Genomic DNA, 12,901 nt, shown 5'->3' on the forward strand with positions numbered 1-12,901 from the left:
GCCAGGGGCGGACAGCTTAAGAGTATTTCGACTTCGTTCAAAGGGGGACTCTGAAAAATGATATATTTTACACTGTTATTCATAACTGCACTGTACTGTTACAATTTGAGCTTTAAGTCGTTCTGTACATCTTTGAGTTCTTCTCACCTGTCAGAAACATCTCTCCCAGCAATCCATGCAATACGAGAACATCTACATCTATACCCTGCAAACTACTGTCAATTATATGGCGGACGCTACTTGCCTTTGCACAACAGAATAAGATTGCTTCCAATTTCCATTCGCCTTTCGATCACGGAAAGAATTATTGCTTAATTCTCTCTGTGCCCGTTATAATTATTCTAATGTCGTCTTCACTGTTCGTACGGGAAATATACACTGGAGTCTGTAGAATGTTCCTAAATTCTCAATTAATGTTGGTTCTTTAAACACTGTAATTAGGCTTAAGTCGTACACCTGACGTGTATCTTCACATTTTTCAGCACTTCCGCGACGCACTCGGGAGGCAAACTAATTTGCGGTAGCCATCTTTGTATACCTCCAATACACCCTGCTTACATTATTCAGTATTCTATAAATGAGCGGACGTTTATCACTTATTTTACTTACGATTAAGCCTATACTTTCGTTCAGTTTCCTGTCTCCACAAGTTTCAGCACCCAGGTATTAATAAGAGATGAAGCACACATTTTTACATTACATTCGTGACCATTTATAGCAAGTTGTCAGTATTTAATACTCTTCGAAAATTTATCAAGACAGAAAGAAATATTTGCCCAGTTGTTCTCAGACAGTACTTTTTTTACAAAGAACTGCAGCATCTGACAACAGTCGGAGATTACTGATAATACCGTCTGCGACGCTACTAATATATAACATGAATATGAAGGTTGCTTGATCTCTGCCAATCTTCGGCATCTTCCCTACCTTGAAATCTCCTTTTCATTGGTCATCAGACTTCTGTCTGGTTTGGTGGGGCCCGCCACGAATTCCTTTTCTGTGGCAACCTCTTCATCTCAGAGTAGCACTTCCAACCTACGTCCTCAATTATTTGCTGGATGTATTCCAATCTCTACATTTTTTTGCCTATACCGCTCACTCTAATTCCGTGGAAGTCATTCCATGAGGTCTTAACAGATGTCCTATCATGCTCTCCCTTCTCCTTGACAGCGTTTTCCACATATTCCATTCGTCGCCGATTCTGGGCAGAACCTCCTCATTCCTTACCTTTTCTGTACATCTAATTTTCAACATTCGTCTTCAGCACCACATCTCAAATGCTTCGATTCTCTTCCGTTCCGGTTTACCCACACCCACTGTCCATGTTTCACTACCGTACAATGCTGTACTCCAAACGAACAGTCTCAGAAATTTCTTCTTCATATTAAGGCCTACGTTTGATAATAGTAGATTTCTCTTGGCCAGAATTCCCCTTTTGCCAGTGCTAGTCTGCCTTTGATGTTCTTCTTGCTCCATCCGTCATTGGTTATTTTGCTGCGTAGGTAGCAGAATTCGGTAACTATTTTGTGACCATCAAACCTGATGTTAATTTTCTCGCTGTTCTCATTTCTGCTACTTCTCATTACTTTCATCTTTCTTCGATTTACTCTCAATCCATATTCTGTACTCAGACTGTTCATTCTATCCAGCAGATCACGTAATTCTTGTTCACTTTCGCTGAGGATAGCAATGTCGTCAGCTAATCGTATCATTGATCTCCTTTCACCTTGAAGCTCAATTCCAGTGCTGAACCTTACACTGTCACAAATTTCTCTTAACAATTTACCCGATCATACATTAACATGTAATTAAGGTGTCATGAAAAGTGAGGACCCAGAATGAAGCCCTGTGGGACGTTTCTTAGCACAGAGCTTTTAGGTGCTAACACACTTTGTCAGGCGGTGCCTTTGGTCTGTGATGCTGCTCTTCCACACACTGTTAGGAGCTACAACCCAGTGTTGTGACGCACGCTGCCTGCCCGTGTTGCAGCGCTGCCCGAGGGTCCGCCCACGCTGGTGGCGGAGCGCGAGCGCTACTACCCGGGGGACCTGCTGAGGGCCAACTGCACGGCGCCCCCGTCCAGGCCGGCGGCGCACCTCTCCTTCTACATCAACGACGAGCCCGTCGGCAGTCGAAGACCCGACCTCAGCATCAAGGAGCTGCCGGTAAGTGTGTGTGTGTTCCCTCCAGACGCGCCACATTGGTCTCACTGTAAACCAAGTGATCGTGTTTGTATAAGCACCTCATTTACGAAGCTTGCTTTCTCGCTTATTTGTTATATACAGTTATGGTGGTTCACTTTCAAAAATGGTTCAAATGGCTCTGAGCACTATGGGACTTAACATCTATGGTCATCAGTCCCCTAGAACTTAGAACTACTTAAACCTAACTAACCTAAGGACAGCACACGACACCCAGCCATCACGAGGCAGAGAAAATCCCTGACCCCGCCGGGAATCGAACCCGGGAACCCGGGCGTGGGAAGCGAGAACGCTACCGCGGTTCACTTTCACATTTTAGTATCTGGTACCCTCTTTGCAATATCTAATTGCGTACTGCCTACTAAATTCATTCGCATTGCGACCATATATTTACTCATAATCAATTACAAAGACAGTCATCATTTACTCTATTAACAGTGTAGCGACAATATAATTTATTGCACCATTATTGTAGCTTCATACTGATATACCTTATTCTTCGCATATATTCTTATAACACTAAACGATGTAACAAATATCGTTGAACCATTATGTGGCTGAGCGAGAGAGGAAGGAGAGGCACACAGCAGTCAATCGCAATCCCATTAGTTTTTAGTATGATTGTAAACCTATATTTCGGCTAAAAAATAAACATCTTCAGAGCAGTTTCATTATAATTCAACAGATGTGAGGCAGTTCATGTCACCATATGTTCCAACATGTGTATAGGCAAAAGGACACTGAGGTGGGACCGGCCGCTGTGGCCGAGCGGTTCTAGGCGCTTCAGTCTGGAGCCGCGTGACCGCTACGGTCGCAGGTTCGAATCCTGCCTCGGGCATGGATGTGTGTGCTGTCCTTAGGTTACTTAACTTTAAGTAGTTCTATGTTCTAGGGGACTGATGACCTCGGAAGTTAAGTCCCATAGTGCTCAGAGCCACACTGAGGTGGTTGCTTACAGCAAGTGTTAACAGCAAATGTCCGTCCTACCTGAGATGGGTCTCAGTCTGAGCAGTACTCAGATGTCGATCGAACGACAGTTTTGTAAATTATACTTCTTCCTCTCGTTTAGTGCATTTATTGAGGATTCTTGAAGTGAATTTCAGTCCGGTATTTGCCTATTCTGTGATCATGCTCGTGTGCTCATTCTTCCTTAATTATCTCTCAGTCCGCAGCTCGTGGTCGTGCGGTAGTGTTCTCGCTTCCCACACCCGGGTTCCCGGGTTCGATTCCCGGCGGGGTCAGGGATTTTCTCTGCCTCGTGATGACTGGGTGTTGTGTGTTGTCCTTAGGTTAGTTAGGTTTAAGTAGTTCGAAGTTCTAGGGGACTGATGACCATAGATGTTAAGTCCCATAGTGCTCAGAGCCAATTATCTCTCAGATATTCCATGGATGTGACTGTTTATAGCGACTGTTCGACACGCGTGCAATAAAACAACAAATGATCTTTTCACTGATACACGCACAATACGTCATGCTGGTTTTTGTTGATGTTGCCTACCAATCACGACATCAAGCGCGATCCCTTACATTCTTCTTGTACACAAATACAATGTTCTTGTGACTTAAAACTCTGAGCAAGTTAATGCAATTCAGTGAGGCTTATTAATGACAATGGGGCAAAGTGTTCTAACAATAAAGTAAACTGGTAGTATGCGTTGAGGTATACAGGGTGAGTCACGTAAGACCTAACACTTCGTTTATTTCGTGAGCGGTTACGCATACCGAAAACGCGGTTTTCGGCAAATGTTAGAACGTCGACGGGCACATAATTTTTTGTTTGGTGAATGTTTTCAGCGCTGGTATCCACGGAGATACTGAAGCAAGTACATTATTTTCAATGGAACAGTATATTTTTTTATAACTACAATCGATAGCTGTTGATAAGACAGTTACAGTGATACAGTGTTTGTTAATGTTGACGTTTTCAACTTGTAAAAAAATTCGAGAAATGTGCCAGAATATGAGGACACGGTGTAAACAACGCCAAGCAGAGCTCTCGTGCTACGCTGTGTCAGAATGTCAACATATTTGCCTGTTTATTTCTCTGATTTGCAGGCCGCTCGTATCTGCTTCAACATTCGTTGAGTGCAGACATGTACACCAATGAGGAGAAGTTATATACACTTCTTTTATATGGTGAATGTAAAAGAATTGCGGCCGGCCGGGGTGATGGTTGGTTGGTTGGTTGGTTTGGGGAAGTAGACCAGACAGCGTGGTCATCGGTCTTATCGGATTAGGGAAGTATCGGGAAGGAAGTCGGCCGTGCCCTTTCAGAGGAACCATCCCGGCATTTGCCTGGAGTGATTTAGGGAAATCACGGAAAACCTAAATCAGGATGGGCGGACGTGGGATTGAACCGTCGTCCTCCCGAATGCGAGTCCAGTGTCTAACCACTGCGCCACCCCGCTCGGTCCGGCCGAGGTGACCGAGCGCTTCTAATCACTACAGTCTGGAACCGAGCGACCGCAACGGTCACAGGTTCGAATCCTGCCTCTGGCATCGCTGTGTGTAGTGTCCTTATGTTAGTTAGGTTTAAGTATTTCTACGTTCTAGGGGACTGGTGACCTTAGAAGTTAAGTCCCATTGTGCTCAGTGCCATTTGAACAGTTTTTTAAAAGAAATGCCGACCGGAGTGGCCGTGCGGTTCTAGTCGCTACAGTCTGGAACCACGTGACCGTTACGGTCGCAGGTTCGAATCCTGCCTCGGGCATGGATGTTTGTGATGTCCTTAGGTTAGTTAGGTTTAAGTTGTTCTAAGTTCTGGGGGACTGATGACCATAGATGTTAAGTCCCATAGTGCTCAGAGCCATTTAAAAGAAATACTGTAAAAACAGTACAGCGGTTTAGAGCTATCCATCCGGATCGCCAACATCCGACGCGCCATGTAGTTGCACCACTTATTAAAACGCTTGTGTCCACACGCTGCTTGTTCGTCAAAAAGGGGACAAGATAGAAGACAGAAACTGACAGACAACACGAAGAAGCTGTCCTGGCTACGACGGTAATGAATCCGCACAATGCTATGGGGAGTATTGCAAATGAATGTGGAATCAGCCAGACGAGTGTCATTCGCATCTGCAGCGACTGAATTTCCATCCCTCTCACGTGGTATTACATCAGGCTCTCTACGACCGTGATTTAGAGCGTCGTACACATTTTTGTCGGTTTGTCCTACAGCAACAGAGAGACGATCCTACGTTCCTCCATTGTGTGCTCTTTACCGCTGAAGCTCTGTTTACTACACCCGCCAGTGTAAATTTGGGTAGCATGCACTATTGGGTAGCCGAAAATTCACACTGGCTTCGTCAGGTGCTAAATCAACGGCCGTGGAGCGTAAACGTATGCTGCGGCATCATAGGAAATTTCATTGGGGAACCTAATTTCATCTGAGTCGTTCTACACTGAAGCACCAAAGAAACTGGTATAGGCATGCGTATTCAAATACAGATACGTAAACACGCAGAATAAAGCGCTGCGGTCTGCAACTCCTATATAAGACAAGTGTCTGACGGAGTTGTTAGATCAGTTACCGCAGGCAGGTTATCAAGATTTAATTGAGTTTAAAAGTGGTATTATAGTCGACGCTCGAGCAATGGGACACGGCATTTCCGAAGCAGCGGTGAAGTGGGGATTTTCTCGTACGACCATTTCATGATTGTACCGTGAATGTCAGGAATCCGGCAAACACAAAATTGTTAAGGCTTTCGTGGCCACTTGTTGACAAACTGCCTATTGGCTTCTGTCTCGGGTTCTTCGGCCGACGTTCATCTAATGATTTTTCTGACGTTTCGCCAGCACGAGTGGCTGGCATTGTCAAAGCTTCATCCTCCATTGCCGGTGGTGAACTGGAGCCGAGCTCGCTGGCGCAGACTATATGTACCTGGCGCGCCAACGTCCGAGGGCTTCTCCGCGGTCATTTCCGGTGCGGTTCTCCTCTTGCTACCTGGGACGGTCGTTCGCTGCAGTACGGGAAGCCAAGATCCGTTGACCTTAAGGCTTTCCTCTTTCTTGTTCAAACTGTTCGCGTGTTTTTGTATTTCTACAGCTTCTCTGAACAAGCGCGTGTGGTAATGCTTCTGGCTGTAGAGAACGGGACCAAACACGACGGAAGAGAATCGTTCAGCTAGACAGAAGTGCATCCCTTTCGCAAACTGCTGCAGATTTCAGTGCTGGGCCATCAACAAGTGTCAGCGTGCGAATCATTCAAGAAAAAAATCATCGGCGTGGGCTTTTGGAGCCAAAGGCCCACTCGTGTACCCTTGATGACTGCACGACACAAAGCTTTACGCCTCACCTGGGCCCCTCAACGACGACATTGGACTGTTGTTGACTGGAAACGTGTTGCCTGGTCGAACGGGGCTCGTTTAAAACTGGATCGAGCGGAAGGACGTATACGCGTATGGAGACAACTTCATGAATTCATGGACACTGCATGTCAGCAGGGGACTGCTCAAGCTGGCGGAGACTCTGTAATGATGTGGGGCGTTGTTGGGAAATGGGACCCCTGATACGTCTAGATACGCCTCTGACAGGTGACACGCACAGAAGCATCCTGTCTGATCACCTGCATCCTTTCATGTCCATTGTGCATTCCGATGGACTTGTGCAATCACAGCAAGACAATGCGACACCACACTCGTCCAGAATTGCTACAGAGTGGCAAGAGGACTATTTTTCTGAGTTTAAACACTTCCGCTGGACACCAAATTCCCCAGACATCAACATTATTGAGCATATCTGGGATGCCTTGCCACGTGCTGTTCAGAAGAGATCTCCACCTCCTTGTACACTTACGGATTTATGGACAGCCCTGCAGGATTCATGGTGCTAATTCTCTCCAGCTCTACTTCAGACATTAGTCAAGTCCATGCCTCGTCATCTTGTATCACTTCTGCGCGTTCGCGGGGGCCCTACACGGTATTAGACAGTTGTACCAGTTTCTTTCGCTATTCGGTGTATATGGACATTCGTAAGCACATTTGCAGTGGCCAATAATGATTTGATAAAATTTTTCATAATTCCAATAACAAAGATATCAAATGCACACACTTATTGATACAATGTTGGTCAAAAGCTAAAATTTTCTCACAGTCCATAAAGACAGTCCTGATCATTCATCACAGTAAAATTGCAGTGTTTTTTTTTTTTTTTTTTTTTTTTTTTCAAAGTCTGAGCAGTAAAAGACAATGCACACGGAAGTAGTGGATTTCCATGCAGTCTTAACGAAGTAGTGTTGTCCTTCCAATGGAAAGACAGTGCTGACTCTTGACATGCAAACAGGAAATGGGCCACAACAGAGCAAACCCACAGCAGAGTCAGTCGAAGTTTTAAAGAATATTGGCAGGTAGGTCATCACAGAGCAGACCCACTATAGTCTTGGTAGAGAGTATGGTATTGGTGGGCCACCAGAGGTGCAGACCCACTGTATTCCTTGTAGAGATGTCTAGCAGCCATCAGTTGCGACTGTGCAGGTGCACAATCACCATAGAATAGTCTTGTGGACAATATAGCAAGTCCCTAAACCACCACTTGTCCACTCACAAAAAACTTGTTTGAAATGTCCTTAGAACCAGCAATGCTGTTATCCAGTCCCTTGCTGAATTATTAACACGCGTGTGAACACTAACAGTCCCTTTTTTCCTATATTGTGCATATACTATGACCAACAGAAACGTATGCAGTGAAATGTAACTTAATTTGATGAACTGGTGTCAATTACAATTTTATAACACGAGAATACAATAACAAAGGTACAAAATACATCATTATAGAACATAACAGTACAGATGACTTTTGTAGTAACACAGACTTTACAAAAGAATAGAAATAAACATATACATCAGTGTTACAGGAATTATGACATAAGTAAATATATAAAATAATGAGAATAGTTTTCAAAACATCAATTTCACACATGAGCATTAAAACAGAACAGAATAAATAATGTCTAAACATATTTACAAAGAAAGTAACATAGTATTTTAAAAATTCTACAACATAAATCATATTAGCTAAACACATAAAGACAGGAAAAAGATAAATACGCAAGGGTACATAAACACATAGCGGAATAATACAAAAGGAAAGACAGGGTTCGTTTTCAGTGTGACATTTGGTACTGCAGTCCAATCCAAAACTTCGTTCTGTAGATCTTTCCCCTTATTTCAACATTTGTTTCCACCAAAAAAATCCTATCCAAGCATGCTTTCTGTATTCTGTTCACATCCTCTTTCAAAATTCTTTTTTGGCCAAACCATTTTCTTATAGCTTCTCAATGCATTTCTTCCAATTCATCACAACTCGTTCTCACATATAGCCTACCTCATCTTAAGCTAACTTAAATCTACTGAGCTCAGATGCTAAACTAAGGGACGAGGCAATGCCGCAGCACAAAACAATTAACACAAACAGCAATGACAAAAAAATTGAAATTGGCAAAGCAAGCTACAGTAAATCTAAATTACCAAGCAAATGCAACATTACAACTAATATGAGCCAATGTGCAGCAACAAGAAAAATAAATCAGTAGTAAAACTAGCTTAACAGAGTTATACAAAGTGAAATTTAGTAGCACTATGCCTGGCAAACAGCAGCAGCAAATGCAATAACTTATATCTAAACATGACAAAGCTCAAGCAGAAAAAATATTACACTAAAGACAACAATGCAGATAAGGGAAATGTCTATTCACATCTTAATGTCTATGTAATTAAAGTGGTGCACCACAAAAAGTTATTCTACAAAAAATTACCAAGTACTTGAAAAGAAAATTATATATGCAGTTACTATTATTAGCCCCTTCTTATTGTTCTTTCCATTCCAAGAGCTCCTTTTTCAAAGAATGTGGATCGTAAAATAATTATTTAATAGATCTGTTGACAGAAAGTGTTCACATTAGCAAATGCATTTAAGTTTATTTTATAAAACCAATGCTGCAACACAGCTGGAAAACAGATATCAAATGAAATAAGCAATTATGCAAACTAAAGCATAAAAACGTCATTCAACTGCTATGTGGCATTTCATAAGTCAGTAGAAATTCTCTCAATTATCATAGAAAGACACTTGTCATAATCCGGTGTGCAGATGTACGAATATTTCCCATCAGTTCATAAACATTTCAGTAATTAGCACAAAGTATGATATGTTTCCAAGTAATGAGCGTGTAGTATTTGCGATGCTTTCTACAAAGGAATGTCAATAGCGAGGTTAATGGTCTCCTTATTTCTCCACCTGTGCCTCTCAAAGGCAGTCACTAATGGCTTCTTTCCAGGCGACTGTCGCGCAGCTGGGTGCTTGTAGTGCATTACGTCAAGGTGACCTACCTTCCTTACCGAAATATTTACGACATCAGTTTCCGCTACAGTGACAGTTTGATACAAATAAAATTTCACAGGTCGAAATATTTGCGTTACAAATCTGTAGAAACAAAATCTTATAAATATAACAGCGTCCAAAAAATTTTTGCTGGCATTGTGATACATTCACGCATTTACACACATTTCATAACCCTTAAAGTACGATTCTTGTTGTCCAACATCCTTTTTCTCAAATCAGAGTGCCTAAACACTACTCATTATTCCTTACCTTATTACCTATGTACATATTCGTCGACACTTCAATATTTAATCATAATAAAAACATAGCATAATCAAATTCCTCATATAGCATCAACTAATAGTATCACAATGGTTCCGAAAAGTATATGAACAGTTCACAAAGTTTACAAAGTTATCCAACTGTGTAATTATGTAAACATCTGTCACCGATGCAGTAAAATAAATGTTTGTTTCTCTGTTAAATAATCAGATGGCTGTGTAATTCTGTGTTAGAGAAATATGGTACCGATGTGTCAAGTTGTATAAGCAAATACCATATTAGCTAAGACTCCTTGAGCTTGCCAAACACATGGTACACAAAGTAAGCGTGTACCCCCCTGAGGATTAATGTAATTATACCCTCAGGTGTTGCAGATTACATCAATGGAATCAAATGTATCAGGAAAAACCTTTGTATCATTGTAATTCAAAAATCATTAAAAATTCATGTTTTAAGTACAAAATTAATCACTCAAATACGTGTCCTTTAGCGCTAAATATGCGTCTTGCTGTAAGACAATTCTGTGGAAGTGTCGTAGTTATCGTCCTCCGAAATCTATTTCTGCAGAAGTCAATGTACTTACCTCATCATAAGCAAAAGCTATGCGATCGTAGTTATTACGTACATTACCATGATCAAAGAACTACTACACTGTAAAGTATTGTTGTGCTACAAAAGAAGCTGTCTCATTGTAGCTATACCACAAATGTTACTACTAAAACATGTTTTACTTTCCAGAAGAATTCAGAAAAACTGAGCAGATCTAAAGCAGATACAGCACAAAAGCAACAATGTAAATTGTGTCACACATTAGTACCGTCATGATATAATCGTGTAGCTGTCAAAGAAACCAAATACCCAGTCACCTTTAATCTCACAAAAACTACTTCAAATATGGAATGTCTTTTCAAGTAAACCAAAATATTGCATTATAATCTCATTAGCAGTATATGTTCTAAGTATATAAGCCTTATAGTCGTTACGTAATCGTGCAACTAACAAGCAAGAATTTACACACATAGTAACACTGTGTCCTCTGTTCACTATCACAATGCAGTGGTAATTACTGTCTAAATATGTTCCCTAGGTTCTAGCCTGGATAGTTAACTTCAAAACATTGTTGCATGATAACAGTTTCAAAGTGTGACAACACATACTAGTAACGTGAAGTGAAAAGTTTTATTGCAAGGACAAAGTTAAAAAGCAGATTATCTTTCAATAAATGGTTTTACATGTGAAATGTGGTGCAATTTTTTACCCTTTCTAGTGCGTATAGCTTCATCTTCAATGCAATTATCATGTTGTATATGTCAGTAAGGAATACTGGAATTTTTCTTAAGCTGAGCGTCTATGTTATTTTTCCCTGAGCCAGCCGGCGCACGTGGCTGCCTGCGGTGTGAGTCATTGTCTGTTTCTTTGTTGGCGCACATCGTTATTGTGATTCGGAGATCTAACTTCTACAAATTCACCTTGTCGAGAGGACCTGCCCTGTTTGAATCCCGCCAGTTCTGATGCAATTCAGGTCTGTCGCTACGATCATATCGTCTGTCGTCATGTCGGTAGATTCAATAGTTTCTATCTTGTTGGTCACGTGGTGCAGAATTTCTCCCTGAATCATAACTGCGCGCTGGACCGTTGCGTCTAAAGTTATTCTGTCTCTCTTGATAATAATTATTTTGGTTCCCATATTGTCTGTTTCTCTGATTGTCTCTGTGATAGTCGCTACTGCGGAGAGGTGATCTTTCCCTGTAATTATTACTACTCTGCCAACGGTTTTCATATGGGTGGTGTCTGATTTGGTCACGATTTGTGTTGTGAGAATAGCCTTGTCGTGTCCAGTTATTATTTCTATCATCACGGAATTGCGACGGATGTGACCTGTAATTGTTGTGTTCCTGTTTTCACATTCCGTGATTGTCAGTGTCAATCTCTAATTCTTGTAAGAGTCCCTGAAAAGCTTCAATGTCGTCTTTGCAACGTCCTGCCAAAATAATATGTCGTAAATGTTCAGGTAATTTGATTAAGTAAATGTGGATGTGTTCTGAGGGGCTATATGGGTTTGACAGGTACTGATTCTTGTGTAACATGTCTTCAAAATATTTCACAACACTGGAAAATTCAGATTGTTCGAAATGTTTCATCATTATGATGCTATGTTTTACTCGGTCTTGTGTAGCTTGAGACCAATATCCTGAGAGGAAGGCACGATAAAATTCTCCTTCACTGTGGCAATCGTGAATGACCGATTGCATTCTTACAGCTGGTTCATTCTCTAAGTAGCCACACATAAATTCTAATCTGTGCTCTAATGACCAGTTGGGAGGAAAACAAAGAGAGAATTGATGAAGCCACGCTTGTGGATGAATGTCGTTGCCAGAATTCTTAAATGTTTTGAATTTACGTGTAGTAATGAACAGCTTATAGTCAAAATCATCGTGTCGGCGAGTCGCATGTCGGTCATTGTTACGTCGTTCCGGTGGTTCCATTTCAAAATTCGGTGCACCTTGCCAATTTCTTTCATAATTTCCGAAATGCACTGTGTTATTATTTTGTTGCTGTTCCGTATTTCTATGTCCCTCTTCCCGTATTGGAGGCGAATGTCCTCTGAAATACATAATTCTTGTATTACCTGTGTCAGCTGATCTTGTACTTCCCGGATTTCTCTTTCGTGTTGCGTATTAATTTGATTCTGATTTTGTTTGAATTTCACAATTTGTTTGCACTCTTCTGTGTCTTTAAGGACTACCAGTTTGTGTCATTCAGATTATCATCTACCTTCGTAGATAAGTTGGTGAACTGATCCAAAAGTTCGGCTACTTTCTCCGATAGTGTACTTATTTCCTCAGTGTTTTTCTGAACCAAATTTCAGAGTGTCCATTTGTGTGGAAATCGTATCTACTGTGTCCTTTATGTTTTCGTGAGTATTTGCAAGTTGCATAACCGAATTGGTAGATGCAACTGAGTCAATTTTAGCTTGCAATGTGTCATGATTTTCATGAACTATAGTTTGCAGTTCTTTTATGGCTCATTTGTGATTCTGTAATGTATTTTCATGGTGCGAAAAAATAGGTTGGAAATGCTCACAAATTTGTGTTTTTACG

At 41.5% G+C, this 12,901-nt stretch overlaps 1 protein-coding gene across 1 annotated transcript in view; it reads left to right on the forward strand.

Annotated features, from left to right (window-relative positions):
• LOC126416323 (uncharacterized) overlaps positions 1-12,901 on the forward strand; it is a 1,316,869-nt gene that overhangs the window by 1,099,518 nt on the left and 204,450 nt on the right. Inside the window, exon 4 of the mRNA XM_050083987.1 lies at positions 1,990-2,165. Coding sequence (XP_049939944.1) covers positions 1,990-2,165 — 176 coding nt within the window. The remainder of the gene's footprint in view (positions 1-1,989; positions 2,166-12,901) is intronic.

The sequence above is a fragment of the Schistocerca serialis genome, chromosome 8 (assembly GCF_023864345.2).
Source record: "Schistocerca serialis cubense isolate TAMUIC-IGC-003099 chromosome 8, iqSchSeri2.2, whole genome shotgun sequence".
Taxonomy (NCBI): Eukaryota; Metazoa; Arthropoda; class Insecta; order Orthoptera; family Acrididae; genus Schistocerca; species Schistocerca serialis.